We start from the raw sequence: 16,563 nt of genomic DNA on the forward strand, positions 1-16,563 counted from the left end.
GGCCACTCGGCGTTCACGCGCACATGCCCATGTCATGCCACGAGACTGACAGCTAACAGTCACCATCAACAACAAAACCAGGAATGCCCTCCTCGGGGATGTGCCCAGTGCCCAGGCACCAACGCAATGAAAGACGATGAAGTGTGGGGGGGTAAACAAGTACACAAAAACGTTCACTGGAAATAAGAATAAGAAAGGGGGGGTGGGACTCAACAAAGATTTGAGTTTGATGAATAGAAGCCCAAGCAGACTGGGAGAAAGCCACTGAAATACAGACAGACAGGCAGGCAGGCAGACAGAGAGTACCAGAGCAGGAGTGGGCTCTTTGGGGCTGGTGACCACATTGGCCTTGTTGTTGATCTGGAAGGACAGAGTGACGCACAGACGGAGACACAGACAGAGACACAGACACAGACACAGGTAGATAAGGCTTTAGACGTCAGGTCAGGGGGCTTCAAAAGCACCGCCCAGGGAGTTGAAATGTCAGGAACAACAAAGCTGTAGGAAGGAAAAAAGTCAGTTTGGGTGACAGATCAAAAGAACTGTGTGAAGACCTGAGTTTAGCAAGAGGAGAGTTCACGAGGGGCATGCTTGTACATATGTAATCTGTGAGAAACGATATGGTGACAAGGTGTGAAGTGTCATGAAAAGACATTAGGCTGTTCCATTCCATTTGTTCGCAGTGCAGAGAGACACTCTAATGCAGACTATTAAAATAGTTCCAGGCTGAAATTACGTGAATGAGCATGGAGCATTAGCCTGCCATTTCCCTCTAAGCAACTGAAGGGGGAAAATAACCAGAGGTGACAATTACCCAATCAAGCACCAATTCAATTCGTTTAGGTCAAAATCATGTTCCCTACTTTTTCCTCTCAGTTCATTCAACACCAGTGTGTCTGGAATAGAACGCAATAGGAAACAGTATACAAAAGGAAACAAATATACGGTTACTTCGAACAATATAACTGAAAATTGCGTCTCAAGTATACTTGAAACGTCGCAGAGTAGACTACTTTCTGTATGACTACATCCAAGAACAACATTGCTAGGCCCTAGAAGCTCTAGAAAGGCTTCTAGAATGACGTACAACTAGAGGGACCTGTTCTATGGAGAGGTACAGACTTGGCACCCCATGCGGTTGCCAGGTTGGGTAGGAGTGGGCGTACCAGTAACATCGGCAGATCGTCGTATTTCCTTTTCTGCGTCGAGACAGAAGAAAAGAAAACGAAACAAACTGGATCCAATGCGATGAGCAAGCACACCACGTCAAATCTAGGCCAGGATTGAGTTTTTTCCACTCAAATCTAATGTCCATCTTACAGCAAAAACGACAAAAGAAAAAGCAAGAACATCTCATCGCCAGACTGAACTTCTCTTCATCTGCCTGGTTTCCCAGTAATGAGATTTGCGTGGAATCAGAGCATCGGAACATTTTGGGGAAATAAATATCCCGCCTCTAAACCTGAAATTAATCTATCAAACATCACCTGCTGTTCTGTCCCAACGCCAGGATAACGGCAGATCTGGTTTATATATATATAGCAGGACATATTTTTAGATGTTCGTCACAGGTGCAGGTCTCACCCCCCCCCTCCCCCCTGTGTAGTGGTGACTACAGAGGTTCCATTGCTAGGGAAATGAGAACTGACGCACAGACTCGCTGCTGATCTGTCAGTGCCAGTTTCCTCATCACCCAGCAGATGCTCTCCTTTCTGGGGGGGGGGGGGGGGGAGACGGACAACTAAGTGAGATATCTGTGTCATCGCCAAGCATGCGTGACAAGCCTCACAGTTGGCTGACGAGAAGAGGGTGGTCTCAGACTGTCATGTAGAATACTGACCACACAGTAATGTATAACTGGTGTGTGTGTGTGGCGCTAGCATACCTTTACACCATCAGTTTTCTTGTTGAGCAGGCTTTTGGCTGCTGTAATAAGGGAGAACAACAGGATGATCAGTGAGGCCATACAGTAGAAACACACACACACACACACACACGCTCCAGTGAAGAGAAATATGGTCAGAATCTAAAACAGTCCTACAAGAGCTGGAAGCAAAAATGCAAATTAGGTGGGAGAAATCAAATTAGTTAAGTGATTAATTTCTAGAACATGCAATCAGTGAAGACATCCAGAATTGAAGTGGTACTCTATGGACGAGCGACCAAAGAATTGATATTGAAATCTCTTGGTGAACATGCACACAGGAAGAGACCTTCAATTGCTTGGTTCAGAATATTATAAAAGCAAACTAAATCCATGTTAATGTGATAATGAAGACTCTTCTACCTCTACCTGAGGTGAGAAAACCAGTCACAATCGTGTCTAATTAACATGCAAATGTTGTTGAGGCGTAGTGCAAGCTGATTGGTTGGGCAGTTGATACCAGGAACTCTTACCTCACGGTTACACATTCCACAACAAGGGAAGAAGGGGGAAAATAAAAGTCAATAAAAGTGAAAGGGTTTTACTCAGAAAACAAAAACTGACGTTTATAGACCTGTGACCCCCATATATGGAATGGTACATGGAATTATATTGATACCATAGGCTTGGGGTGTGTGTTTATGTTATGTATTTCTGTTACTAGTTAAAACTTCAAGTCAATTAATCAAACGCATGGAAAACAGAGGCTCTCCAGTGCGGTTATGAATCCACTAGCTCTGCGGGTAAACACACTGGTGACTAACAGAGGGGAGGCTCCGCCACCACACTCGTGGTTTAGTAGTCTCAACCAGATCATTCCGTATCGTCCTGCTAGCTCTCCTTCGTCATCGATGTGAACACTGAGAGGAAGGGGCAACGGTGGTTGGGGGGGTTCCAGGAAGTGAATAAAAAGAGCGGGCGTGGTGTGAGACGGTCACCCTGTCCTTTCCTTGTGCCTCTCCCCTCTCTCTCGCTCTCTCATGTCCTGACGTGTCACAGTTCATCCTCTCGGTTCTCCCCCTGACTCTTTCTCCCACTACCTATCCACCCTTCCTGGAGTTTTTCATTAAACATATCATCCTGCTGCTGTCTGGAGGATTGACAAAGTAATGAATATTCATCAGGTCAGAGTAGACAAGGTTTCAGAAGACTGGCTTCTGTCTACAGGAAAACAAACAGAATAGAGAGAGGGGGAGAGAAGGAGAGAGAGGGAGAGAATGAGAGAAAGGGAGAGGAGGGGAGAGAGAGGGTGAGAAGGAGAGAGAGAGAGAATGAGATAAGGAAAGAGAGAGAGAAATAGATAAGAGCACCAGAAAAGAGAAAGAGAAGAAAGAAAGAAACAGACACGGATAGACAAAGAAAGATAAACAGTTGAAGAAAAACAAGTCTAAAGGTTGAAGTCCGACGGGGTTTACCTGAGAAGTTGCGCGTAGCCAGCATGGTGGTCAGAATAGCACCCTGAGGACAGAGAACAGGACCAGAGAGAGAGACAGAAAGAGACAACACCAAATGAGAGCGTGACTTCTGAGGTTTTAGAGTGGGTAAAACAAAGCAATCAACAACTAATCCCAAACCGAGCGTCGCACACCATGGTGATTGGTAAGCTAATCATTAGAACTCGGACAGCCCAGAGTCCACTCCTCGGACACCCATTAACATGGGTTAATGCGTGGGTTAAAGCTGGTGGAAAACATCCTGTGGCCTGATGTGGTCATCGGTAACACGCCCCCTGGTGGTGTGGGCTGTCTTCACGCTCACCTTGAGTTTCCTCCTGGCGTTGAACTTCTTCAGGCATTCGACGGTCTCCTGCCTGTGCATCATGGAGGCCACGGTGGAGCGTTGCTGTGGGGAGAGAGAGGAGGGACAGACAGGGTCATGGTGTGTGTGTGTGTGGGGGGGGGTGGGGTGGGGTGCATAATGAGTGTATACATGGTGTGTGTGTGTGTGACACGTACACAGATCCAGGGGTGTTTGAGGGCGTCGGTGGCGGTCACCCTCTTGACAGGGTTGATGGTCAGCATCTTGTTGATCAGGTCCTTGGCCTCCGGGGTCACCGTGTCCCACTCAGGAGATGGAAACTGTGGAGGGGAGAGGGTCAAGGCCCTGCCTCTCTCCAGGTCTTAATCCTTTCATCCATCCCCTCGACCCTGCCACTCCCAGCCTCCCTGTGTGTGTGTGTGTGTGTGTGGCACTCACGTCGTAGGCCCCAGCCTTGATCTGTTGATACAGCCTGTGCTGGTCCTCGTCCCAGAAGGGAGGGTAGCCCACCAGGAGGATGTAGAGGATCACCCCTGGAGAGAGGACACACACACACACACACACACTGTAATCAAGATCTGCACTCATAACTCTTCAACTTGAGGTCAGCTACAATGATAGCCACTGTACATTCTACTGCGGTCTTGACAAATATTTCCACCGTCGACACAGAATCATAAACAACATGGCCGACTGATGAGCAGCCTCATCCTTTTCCTGTCAGCCAAGAAGGAGCAATTGGGAGAACGTTTGAATCTAAAATATGGATGACCCAATTAATTACCCCAAAATTATAGCTTTGAAACGACCTTGAGCCACACTCTGGTATTAGTTCAACTTTTGTTAACCGTGCAGTAGCTAACATCCGTTGGCCAAAGCCAGCTCCAGCCACAACCAGGCGGTGGTGGGCCGAACTTTTACACGTCCTTCACCAACGGCTCCTCCCACTCATTATCGCCACGGGGACAAACACAAGCCAAGTGCCGAGTCCCTCACGTAGAAAAAGATGGCTGATTGGCTGGCTGGTTGCCAGGTATCGCTGGAGGACCCTCCAGTTCCAAGAGGAACACAAACTGGCCATTGTCTCCTTGGACTGGCAGCCATGCTTGCATGTGAACGTGTGTTTTCAGTAGACGTGTGTTTGTGTGTTCTGCGCTCACCCGTGTGCCTGCTAGACATCTAAAGCCCAGGTGGCTTGGCACTTAATGAGTGAGTATAATGAGTGTCAGCAGTGATTAATTCAAGAGGTCGGAGCCCTCTGTACTCACTGGGTTGTAGTAAAAGAGAACACAGACCTCAGATTTTTCACCCGATTCACAATATACAGTATAACAAGGTACAGTTTACGTTTGTGTTTCACAGACAGGTATAGGTCTATGGCACTGGTATACTATGTCATGGTCCAGTACAGCAGACTAAACGGGTATGTTGTGTTGGTTCACGCCAGGGCGTTTTCCCCGTCGACCAATAGGAGAGTGCTTGCGCGCTTTCAACCTTCCAAGCCTTTTTGACCTTTGGATCGTCTTTGCGCCCCACTTCAATCACTGAGAATGTGAGTAGGCGTTACTGCAGAGGAGGGCTTGTGTGGGTTCAGGGTGATGTGGGGGTCAGGGGGATTCTTACCACAGGCCCACATGTCCACTGGTTTCCCATACGGGTCCTTCCTCAGCACCTCAGGAGACAGGTAGCCAGGGGTCCCCGCAAAGCCTGCGACCAAGAACAACAAACTTCATTACCTACATATCCCACAACGCATCTCCTTCCTCGAGCCACAAAGAAAGATCAAAGCCCCTCGTATAGTGGAGCAGCGGTCGAATAAAAGTTTATTGGCCGTTAAAAAGCTTTGATAGAAAACTCAAAACATCTCCCCAACATCACCTCTGGGAAATGGAGTGTGGCTCGTTGCCAGAGGAATGCAGCCAACTACTTAACAGACTCAAAGTACCAGCATGCCCTTGGGGTGAGTCAAGTGTTCAGTGAACTGAATGTGGATTCTCAGGTGACAGCCATCCCAGTGGGGATTAGCATAATTACTCTGATATTCCACAGAGAAACGGTTCTCAAAATGGCGGCTAATGAAAGCTTTGTCAGCCCACAGCTCTAGTACACCTCCTCCCAGACTGCAGGTAGCCTACTGACTGATATCATCTGAGTCTCTTTTGGGGACGAGAAATTAGCACATTATGGAAAGGCTGTTTGCGAGGAGCCTCAGGTATCACTTAAACAAGAGCATTACAAGAACTGTTTCAGTATGATGAAAACATTTGAACTCATTAAAGAATGAGGTTCCACTTTAAACTTGGGGCCACTGAGAAACATGACGCTCGCGTACTTCAACGTTATGTTTGCTTACCAAACCATGCTTGTTGTTCTCCTTGCACCTCGATGGCCAATCCGAAATCAGCCAACTTCACTGCCGCACCCTTCAGTTTACTGGCTAGGAGCAAATTCTCAGGCTTGGGTTGAAGAGGGGTAGATGGAGGGCAGAGGTTAGAGGGGAAAAGAGAGTCTTTACCATCAACAAGCTGCAGTCTCACACCCACTACTGAGATACTGTACGGTAGCCAAATAAAGTACTTTTTTGTTTTTTGTTTTGGGACACAGCTACATCTTTTTTTAAACATACTGGGATTCCTGCGTGCCATTCCTGTGTGTTGCAATCAACATATTTTACAGATTGATGGAGCATTATGAATCAATATGTCGATGTTAAGTATTTAATAATCCTTCGTGTGCTACAGGATTGTACAACAGCTTCTGTTTTGTCCACTGAGGGTATGCATAGTCACTGTTACAGAGCTCTAACCCTTTAGAGCTGGCGATGGGGTCGCACGCACGCACGCACACCCACCACCAATCTACAGTCGGGCAACATGACTGTAGATGGATCTTGGGCAGAGCGACAAGCTTGTGTAACGAGACACACGCCTGCAGGCCCGCACCTCATTGGTTAACCTCTCTAGCCGGAGGAACGGGATTGGACAAGAGAGAGATCGCCAGTGACTCATGCATTCCCCGTTGGAACCCGGACGAGAAGTGGGGCGGGTCTAGGAAAGGTCTCCGGGTTGGGAAGAGATGAATAATGTATTTGCTGACATTTTCAAAGCAGGTTCTCTGGCCAAATTGGAAATTATTCAAAACAAGCCGGTCAAAATTTATTAATTTAACAACAGAGAGCTGACGACTGGTCTTGTGTCTTAAAGAGAGGATGCTTTGATACTGTAGAAACACATCAGTTCCCTTCCAGGAAAATCAGTAAGAACTACGATCACTTCTAAGACCTAGGTATCATTCAATGTTTGTATTGCAAACGGGCTCAATCATTTCAGGACTGCAGAGAATCCCATTGGAGGTCAGGTCAGCCCATGATTGTTGGGCTTGTTAGTAGAGCATTTGTGAGTTGTGATTCGTGCAGATCAGGGGGCGGAGTCTCATGCTACGAGGGGAGGGGTGTGAGGTGGTGGTAGGGGGGCGGGGTTAAGTGCAGTCATCAATGCCATGCAGTCATTGCAAACACCCCACCAACCAACCTCCCACACCCACCAATGACGACCCGAATACCTGTGACATCACAGGAACAGTGACGGGAGGAGGTCAATATGAGCAGCCCCCCCCCCCCCCCTACTGTTCTATACTGGGTAGGTGTACTACTTGTACTGTAGTATACTGTTCTATACTGGGTAGGTGTAGTACTTGTACTGTAGTATACTGTTCTATACTGAGTAACTGGTCTCCTGGTGAGTTCCAGAGCTGGAGTCCCAAGGCAGACAGACCAGCAGGAAGAGGCAGGGGAATGGGCCTCATCTGATTGTGTCACGCAGCCATGAAGACCTAATTACTCCCTGTTCCTCGAGCCTCGGTGGCCCTGGAAGGGAATGCACACACACACACACACACACACACACACACACCTGCCTGCTCTTATAACCCAGTAGTAACTAAATATTGTCTGACTGACATTCCCTTGCACTTTATTCCAAGAAACAGATATAAGAGAGAGAAAGAGAGGAGGAGAGAGAGAAGACAGGAGATAAAATTCCGCTCTCATGAAGTCACCCGGCATCCTCACCTCTCTCCAGCACAGATGGAGGGAAAGAGGGAGAGAGAATCAGTGACTAGAGCAGGTGGTAGAAGGGAGAGGAAGATGTAGAGACTGGGTTCAGTGTTCAGAACGGGGTGGAGCCCAGACAAGGAAAGGAGTGAAAGAGGGATGGGGGGGGGGGGGGGGGAGGGGTGAAAGAAGAAGTGGGGCTGAACAGGAGGCATTCCACTCTGACAGGTCGAAACAGCGGTTGTCCACTTGTGCTTACAGAAGCCGTCTCAGTGAGCACCAGCTCAGTTCAGATTAGTGCACGGCAAGCTCTTCAGTGTACTCTTATCACTGTGGCGCACTGTAAAAACTGTGTGAGCAGTTGTGTGTGTACTCACATTCGGGTGGCATGCCATCCATACAGGCAGCCTCCCAGTCTCCTTTCATGCTATTGTTTGTTACGTTCATATTTGTTATGTCCCTGCGTATCTCCATCTGCCCATGGTAACAGGCAAGACGACTGCCAATCAGAGCGCAGGGAGGGGGTAGGGGGGGCAGGGGAGGGGAGGGGCTCCGGCGAATGCAAACGCTGGCTGATGATGTCAGGAGTGGCAGGGAGCTCTGGCGCTGCACCTGGCTCATTTGATTAGCAAATGGGGGACCGCGGAGCTCACCACGGCAACGAGAAGCACCAAGGGCAGGGCTGGGGTGGGGCCACATCTCCCCATCACCAAACTCTTTTTGAAAAAGCTTTTTTCACAAGGTGAAAATGAGAATCCCCCCCCCCCCCTCCATGAAGTGGACAAGGCCGCGTGGTTTCATGTGTCGTTTGACTGCGGTTTAATTGGAGGACTGGAGGGATGTTATTCCGGGTCCTATCAACACTTCTGCTCTGCTGCCGCTCGACCTGCTGATGACGACGACGACGACGGGGGGGGGGGGGGGGGGGGGAGCAGCATGTTATTTAAAGTCACGAGAGAGATGGAGAGAGACTAAAGTTGGTGAGGAAGAGAATTAAGAGGTGGAGGGGGAGGGGGGGGGGGTGAAGAGATGAAGAGATGACCTGGCCGAAGAGAGGAGAAAGGAGAGGTAGAGGAAGAGACAGGGGAGGACAGGAGGGAGGCAGGTCAGAAAGAGAGGCTCTGTGATTGGCTGCCCAGCGTCTCTACTCACCTTCAGGTCCCGGTGGACCACGCCCATCTGGTGGCAGTGGAGCACGGCCTCTAGGATCTGCTGAATGCAATGACTGCATGCAAACACCAGGGGGCGCGGGTTAGTGACAGGCGGCCGGGGCGCGCTCACTGAGACTGGGGGGAGCAGGGGAGGAGGCGGTGGGGGCTGTCCGTGGTTCTTTAGTACTCCCCTCCCCCCCTTTAATAACCCAATGAATTAATGTCCCAGTCCTGATTCTACTGGAGACTGGAGCCTAATGGAGTCACTTGGTCTCCTAATATAACTGATGGAGATTGACAGAGAGATGTGGAGGCTGTCGTTGGTAACAAGAGCAGGTGCTCCGGCCGTGATTGGGTCAAATCGGCCAGGGGAGGTCCCTTCAGGGGGACTCCAGGGAGAACCTGGTTATCCCTCCCCCTGCCTCTGCCTGTCCCCCAGTCTCAGAACAGACGTGGTGTTGCCGCCCCCCCCCCCCTCTCTCTCCCTGAGAGCCCCAACCTGGGAAGGGGGAGGGCCCCCCTCCCTACTCCCTGACCCTGGGTGGAGGCCTCACAGGGCCCGGCCCAGAGCGGGACCTCCAGGAGATGCTACATGCGTGTTGCTGTCATGATTCCCGCGGCTTGACAAGCTGAATCACTGCACGCACCCCTTCCCTCCGCTCTCCCCCCCCCCCGGCCACATGCCCCCTGGTGGACCACCTCAAGCCTGCTGGAGGGAGCCGGGTGATAGGTGATGGGGGGGTGGGGTTGCTGGTGTGAGACCGGTGAAGGGGTGGGTGGGTGGATTTTGGAGGAGGGTGATGTGCGTGGTGTGTCTGTGGTTAATTGTTTATTTTGCGTTCAGGCAAGGGGTGGGGGGGGTGGGGGAGAGGGGCAAGATGCCACGACAGGAGAGGGGGGGGGGTGGGGGGGAGAGGGGCAAGATGCCACGACAGGAGAGGGGGGGGGGAAGAGAGTGGCGTCAAGTGCCTCAGGCACCCACCCCCCCTCCCTCTTGGTTGGTGTACTAACCTTCAGGTCCCTGTGAACTATGCCATTTTGGTGGCAGTGACTAACACTTTCTAGAATCTGCTGTATGCAGTGGCTGTGGAGGAGAGACAGAGCGAGAAGCAGGGATGGAGGGGGGGGGACAAACGCAACGTCAGAGAGAGAGGGACAGAGAGGGAGAGAGAGAGACAGAGAGAGAGATAGAGAGAGGGAGGGGGAGAGAGAGAGCGAGAGACAGAAACAGAAATAAAAACAACAGTGGCCAGACAAACAGAAACTCAGACAGCAACAGAAATCTAAAAGAGAACATACATTTTCTTCAAAGTGGGGACATTATTTTTGTCACAAGCTGCCAAGATACCAATTACCTCACACTGCCAAAGATAGCAAAGACTGTGACAATTATTGCAAATAAGTCACATTTTACAGATAATAATCTCACTTTGGACTAAGTGCACTTCTCTAGACAAACACAATGTAGACCTAACCATCTCCATTGAAGAACAGTAAAGACAGGTAGACGTGCTGCAGGTAAACACACAGATATGGCTAACAGACAGATACATAGCTAAGAGTGGAAATACAAACGGGAATGTTGGAAGATCAATGTAGTGGCTGGGCACCAAATCTACACCACAGCAAGACAGTTGAATGAAAGGGGGGGGGGGGGGGGCGCATAAACCATTTTACACAATAATAATTTTACGTGTGTGTGGATACCCGACTTGTGCGTTGTAGCGTGTAGATATAGTATGTTTCAGTTTAAGAACCGTCCTGCATGTGTTCAAGTGGTCTGAGGTGATCGGCAGCATCTAACTGACCTGGCATCAGCCTCGCTGTAGTACTCTCTGGCCACGATGTCCTCAAACAGCTCTCCTCCAGTCACCCTGGGAGAAGGAGAGAGGAAGGGGGCAGGAGGAGGGAGAGGAGGAGGAGAAGCGTTAATTCAAGCCTGCACATCAACAACAAAAAGAAAAAAACTGCTGTAGACCCGAACAGCACCCTGTGATTAGTTATGTAAATGTACTGTTAGGAAAACAGAGAGGGAAAGGGAGAAAGGGAGCGAGAAAGAGGGAGCGAGAGAGAGAGGGAGGGAGAGAGAGAGGGAGCGAGAGAGAGAGCGAGCGAGCGAGAGAGGGAGCAAGAGAGAGAGGGAGAGAGCAAGAGAGCCAGAGCGAGAGAGAGAGAGAGCGAGAGAGAGAGAGAGCGAGAGAAAGAGGGAGAGGGAGAGGGAAAAAGAGAAAGGGGTAGAGACAAAAAGGGACACAAATATCCATCTATGACAGCCTGGTTGAGATAGTGTGTTGTGTTCTGACTTACAAGGTGTATCACAGTATTATACTGAGGAGTTGAAGGATAGGGCACAAGTAGACGGAATTTGGGTCCTAGAACACATTTGTGTGTACACACACACAGCTCAATCTACTTCCGTTTGTCATGTCTAACTCCAGGTAACACATGCTACATTTCAGGTCAGATTATCCTGCTTAGCTCTTCACAATAGCTGTCCTGGTGGCTTGCCATGGCTTCAATTGACAGTTTGAGGCATTTCCATGGCCACTCCTAAAACTGTCACATATTTTATCTTACTAAACGGCTTTCCAATAGGCTGCCGTTCCCAAATGTCCTCATAGTCATTTGCTGGATGTTACAGCACCAGTAACAGCAGGTAATAGCCTGGAGGACTGCACTGGGCTGTAAAGCCTGAAGATGTTATGGTACTTTTCCACTCGACTCGATAGGTTCGTTATCCCTTGCAGATGGTACTGTACCCCGTCAATGTAGCTGGTCATCACAGGGCGATGCAGCAGGAGGCAGTGGTGTCGTATTCAAGGTCAAGGTCTGGGATCCACCACAGGCAACGAAACCTTCCAGTCCAAACGTCTACACTGGATTACTGTTGTACCCGACACTGGAAAGGCGCTTTTCCACCACACAGTTCCCCGGGCTTCGTTTTTCCCTTTTCTTCGTTGTCGTAGCAACGCCGCGGGGAAATTGCAGTAGTTAGTCTGCAGTGTCACCTTGTAACCTCGACGGAGGTGCTACCAAAAATCCTAAACAGGGTGACGGGTAGGTACCAGATTTGCCAGAGGGAAAACCAGAACAGGCATGTCGACCTCAACCTCTCCTTTCTTAATCCATAAGAAGAGACTGACAGTGAATGAGAAAGAGAGACACAGCGAGAGAGAGAGAGCCAGATATAGAGCCAGAGGGAAAGAGACGGAGGGAAAGAGAGAGAGAGAGCCAGAGAGAGAGAGAGCCAGAGAGAGAGCCAGAGAGAGAGCCAGAGAGCGAGAGAGCCAGAGAGAGAGCCAGAGAGCGAGAGAGAGCGAGAGAGCGAGAGAGAGAGAGAGAGAGAGAGAGAGAGAGAGAGAGAGAGAGACAGAGAGACAGAGAGACAGAGAGACAGAGAGACAGAGAGACAGAGAGACAGAGAGAGAGAGAGAGAGAGCGTAAGGACAGTGAAAGGTCCTGTGGCGAGCAGGAGGACTCGGGGCCACACAGTGAAGGCCCATCGCCTGAGAGAGGAGCCGGAGGTGGGGCCTGCAGCCCCTCTTACAGAAGAACACTTCCTGCTTGACCTCAGAACCACACACTGCCTGCAGGGCTGGCCCCGGGCCAGCTGGAGAAGCTACTCTTCTGTGTTTGTGTATGCAGTTGAGTGAAGTGAGAAGACAACTGCACACAGGACGATGTGATGACATGGTACAGTTGAGCGGCTCACAACAGGAAGTTCTCAACACTGAACATCTGTGTCAGCTAACGCTATTTCCTGCCCGGAGAGCTCCTGGACACACACACACGGCGAGGGTAAGGTAAATAAATCTGGCGAGCCTTTCCACCAGAGCCAGCCATGGAACCAGTCGCTCTCCATGGGGCATCATGGGAGATTAGCAGTGGGCCTGTTCCTCCAGAGAGCTCCATCTGTTTCACGTCTTCTGCCCTTCTGCTCTCCACGTAATTGTCTCCTCCCCCCCTCCCTCTCCCCCTCCCTGCCTCCACAACACTGTTAGATGGCTGCATCCTTTACCATGTCTTCTACTGTGCTGCTCAATGGCTGACAAATGACCGATCAGAGATGTACTTACAGATCAAAAACCAGGTAGTGGAATCCTTCCTCCGATATGCTTTCATGGAGCCTCACTGTAGATAGGCAGAGAGAGGGACAGAGAGAGAAAGTTGGGAGGAGAGGAAAAAGAATAGAACGTTTGATTAGAAAGTCTGCTCATCACAGACATCTCATAGGTGTATATGAGTATGTGTATGACAGAGAGATGGTGTGTGGTGGGGGTGTCTAACCATGAACATGTGTGTGTTCCAGAGGCTCATGGAGTCTGCCGGAAATGGTGTGGGGTAAAAAAAAAAAGGAAAAAAAGAAAAAAGAAAACTAACCCATTACCAAAATTACACCGATTTCAAATGGGCTGAGTCCTGTCTGACCTCTGTATACTGTCTCCATTAGGAGCCCAGAGCTGCCCAAACAGACTCATCCATCTGAATGAGGACGCCTGCGCTACATTGCATAGACCAGGGACATCCCAGCTAAATCACTGACGGTATCGCCACTGAAAACTCTTCTGTCTAATGCTAATGTCTTCAAAAGCGAGATGTTTTGTAGAGATATAAACACTTCTCTTACACCTTTTCGCCAATCTTATTGGTGATTTGGAGCTTTGAACACTGGTTAAGAAAATGGGGTCCATTCATGCATGGGTTCTGTGGCGTTGAATGAAAAAATGAAGATAAATCATTAATGTCGCAGCATAAATATTTTCTCTCATATGAAGTAACCCGCTTTTGTAACCAGTCAAATGAATCATACATGCCTACTGTTGAAATATTAACCTAAGGGTTAACGTTGTCTGACCATCTCAAATTATGTAATATCCTACAGCGCCATATATATGATGCTCCAGTGAGTGACCGACTAGGCAACTAATGCTAACGTGCGCTCCAGGCAACGCTATCCTTGCTCTCTTTCTACACGCTTGTTCATGCTAATGCTAACACTAAAAGACGCGCACTGTGGCCGGTGAGAGTCCCCTGGTCATGTCTCAGGAGCTCAGGTCTTCCGTTCTACAAAGCTATCCTTCTCTTTGGTCTATTTTGAACCTCTTGGGGGGGCTTTGAACGTGCGTTTCTGTGTGTGTGTTTCTGTGTGTGTATCCTCGTGTGTGTGTTGGGGTGAGGTTTGCACGTGTGCGAGTGTCATCCTCTCAATTAAAGACAAACAATAAATCTAATTTAAGAGGACTTTTTTATGCACTCATATCACTTAGGATCTATTATGCATGGCTGTGCCATAGCATGAGGATTATACAGACAGACAATGATAACTAGTGTAGAAAGACTGATTTATAAGGTGACTAAATGTTAAATGCCTTAATCCAATAACCAATCTGCAAAACTAAGGCAAGAATCAAAAGCCTGGGAGATCTACTTGGAAGCTTCTATGGAGACATATTCACATACTCTAAAGTCTATCTGGATTCATTCAAGGACACCCCGAGGCCTGATGTCCAACCCTAAATTAGCTTCCAATGCTAACCATCTTCCATCCACTTGCCCCCCTGTACAATGCTAAGCCTGTTGGCGCACTTCCCGCACCGCCTACGGACAAACTCCAAAACCCCCCTCCCTCCTTTCATTCCTCATGTTCTCTGCCTCCTCATCCGTCTTTTCCGAGCGACGAACAAACAGTAGGGGAGGGGGGGGGATGGAAGGGTTGTGAGGGGAGGGGGAAAAAAAGAGGGAAAAAAAGTCGACCGCATGCCCTGCGGACAGTTACTGAAGTCTTAATTAGAGAGCCGTGTCCTCTGTGGGTCTGTGGCGGCCCCGCAGGGGGGGGGGGGGGGGGGGACGCAGCACAGATGGGCTCTAGCGAGAGCCGGTGACATGCTCCTCGTGGGAGGGGTTACCCGGCAGTCCGAGGGAAATGGCTCGGGGCGCATCGGGGTTTTGGTTTGGCTTTGGAACGCGCGCGGTCTCCAGAGAAAGGAGAGAGAGAGAGAGGCATGGGAGGAAGGGAGTGTAAAAGTGTGTGGGTGTGTTGGTGTAAATGTGTGTGCGCTGTTATCTAAATGAAGGGCTGCTCTTTTTCTTTTTCCAGTCTTGGCAGTAGATGATGGGGAAAGCTTCCCTGGCGAGCTGGGAGACAGGCGGACTGTGTGTGTGTGTGTGTGTGTGTGTGTGTGTGTGTACACAGCATGTATGTTGGAGAGAGACAGAGAGAGTCAGATGCCTTATTGCAACACACACACACACTTACCAATATTGGGGTGCTTGAGCAGACGACAAATCCTGGCCTCTCTCTCCAACTTCTGGTGATCTGCAAAAGAAACACACAAACATTTTTTCTTGGGGTTAGGTGACACTTTCCATCAGATAAACAGGAGTGAGCTTGCTCCAACTCCTGCCTCTGCATTCCTGTGCTTTTGCTCATAAAAGACCTGCTCGGTGACTTCCTCATTCCATTCCTGTAATGCCTTTCAACCAGGGACGCCTCAGAGGCCATTCAACAAGCCCAGACAACCCAGGTAGTTCCTAGAAAGTGTCCGTGCTGGAGCGCTCAGAAAGTTCTCTGTCTGTGGTGTGATCTTCCACCACGGTAAGACAGTTCAACAGCCTAAGCCCCCCACCCCCGATACCTTGCTTAGTTGACATTATAAGCAAGGTTGTTAAGATACATATGTGTGTAAATGTGTGCATGTATTCATGTACTGTTTGCATGTGAGTGAGTGATGCCAAAAATCTGCATCTCTCTGCCCTTTCAACGAAGCCTGACCAATGCATTACACACTTTGTCCTTTTCTTGAGCCAATATAATTTTCTCTGTAAACGGTTGATCAAACGTGAACTTCCCAAGACCTCAACGTTTTCTCTGCAACCAATCTTATTCCAAGACCACATAATACTACACGGAGCAAGAAAATATTTTTTTTTAAACGGCTTTCAATTCTATATCTCCAAGCAGGCATGATTTGACTATCTTGAAAATCCAGGGCTGCACCAATCTGATTGTTATGACTGTTGTAATCCAGACTGCTTGAGACAGATGTGATCACAGAGCCCCGCCTCTGAGCTCTCCAATCACAGATCACTTTACCAAAAAATAAATAAATATCTAATCCCAATCACACCAATCAGATGCGCTTTTACGAGGCGGTAATCCCGGTCGCCGGGCGGACTTCGGCTCGCTCCAATTTCCTCCAGTCACCTTTCTCCACCCCCCACGCTGCCTGTCCTAATCTGTGACGTAACAGGATTCAGAGTGCTCAATGCTCACTCAACCTTTCTACCACAGCATGAGACACTCAGAAACACACTGTCTTCTCCGGTCTCTCTATAGCTTGTCGAGGTCAGAACTCAAACCAGGCATCAGTAAAACTATAAATGCCAGCACCGACATCCAACTGATAAGGCACACGCACCTGTGCAAGATGGGAGGGAATTATAATCTAAATGATAGGCACACCATCTCTTTCCCTTTCCCACACACATGGAAAAAGAAAAAGGGTTGTGCGATTCGCCCCGGAGCTGACCCATTTCTCTCCAACCCCCAGACGAGAGTAAGAGATGCCGTCAGGCCAGGGAAACGGGGGCAGTGGCAGCTATTTTCAATGCCATAAATCCCCCCACCACCACCACCTCCATCACTGTCAGCATGATGGAAGTAGCACATCTGGATCTCC

The 16,563-nt window shown here is 49.3% G+C and overlaps 1 protein-coding gene across 12 annotated transcripts in view; it reads right to left on the reverse strand.

Moving 5' to 3' along the window:
• The window catches only part of camk2d1 (calcium/calmodulin-dependent protein kinase (CaM kinase) II delta 1), a 47,074-nt gene that overhangs the window by 11,645 nt on the left and 18,866 nt on the right, over nucleotides 1-16,563 (reverse strand). For 2 of the 12 annotated variants that reach the window (XM_067261600.1, XM_067261596.1), the window contains exons 3-13: nucleotides 15,141-15,200; nucleotides 12,961-13,015; nucleotides 10,693-10,758; nucleotides 8,886-8,958; nucleotides 6,036-6,138; nucleotides 5,306-5,389; nucleotides 4,121-4,215; nucleotides 3,880-4,002; nucleotides 3,683-3,766; nucleotides 3,340-3,382; nucleotides 1,886-1,923 (exon numbers count right to left, since the gene is read on the reverse strand). In XM_067261600.1, the coding sequence (XP_067117701.1) occupies nucleotides 1,886-1,923; nucleotides 3,340-3,382; nucleotides 3,683-3,766; nucleotides 3,880-4,002; nucleotides 4,121-4,215; nucleotides 5,306-5,389; nucleotides 6,036-6,138; nucleotides 8,886-8,958; nucleotides 10,693-10,758; nucleotides 12,961-13,015; nucleotides 15,141-15,200 (824 nt within the window). Of the gene's footprint in view, nucleotides 1-306; nucleotides 361-1,885; nucleotides 1,927-3,339; nucleotides 3,383-3,682; nucleotides 3,767-3,879; nucleotides 4,003-4,120; nucleotides 4,216-5,305; nucleotides 5,390-6,035; nucleotides 6,139-8,885; nucleotides 8,959-9,895; nucleotides 9,969-10,692; nucleotides 10,759-12,960; nucleotides 13,016-15,140; nucleotides 15,201-16,563 lie in introns of all 12 variants that reach the window. The other 10 variants (XM_067261598.1, XM_067261594.1, XM_067261599.1 and 7 more) reach the window with 7 other exon arrangements.

The sequence above is a fragment of the Osmerus mordax genome, chromosome 23 (genome assembly GCF_038355195.1).
Source record: "Osmerus mordax isolate fOsmMor3 chromosome 23, fOsmMor3.pri, whole genome shotgun sequence".
NCBI classification, from domain to species: Eukaryota; Metazoa; Chordata; class Actinopteri; order Osmeriformes; family Osmeridae; genus Osmerus; species Osmerus mordax.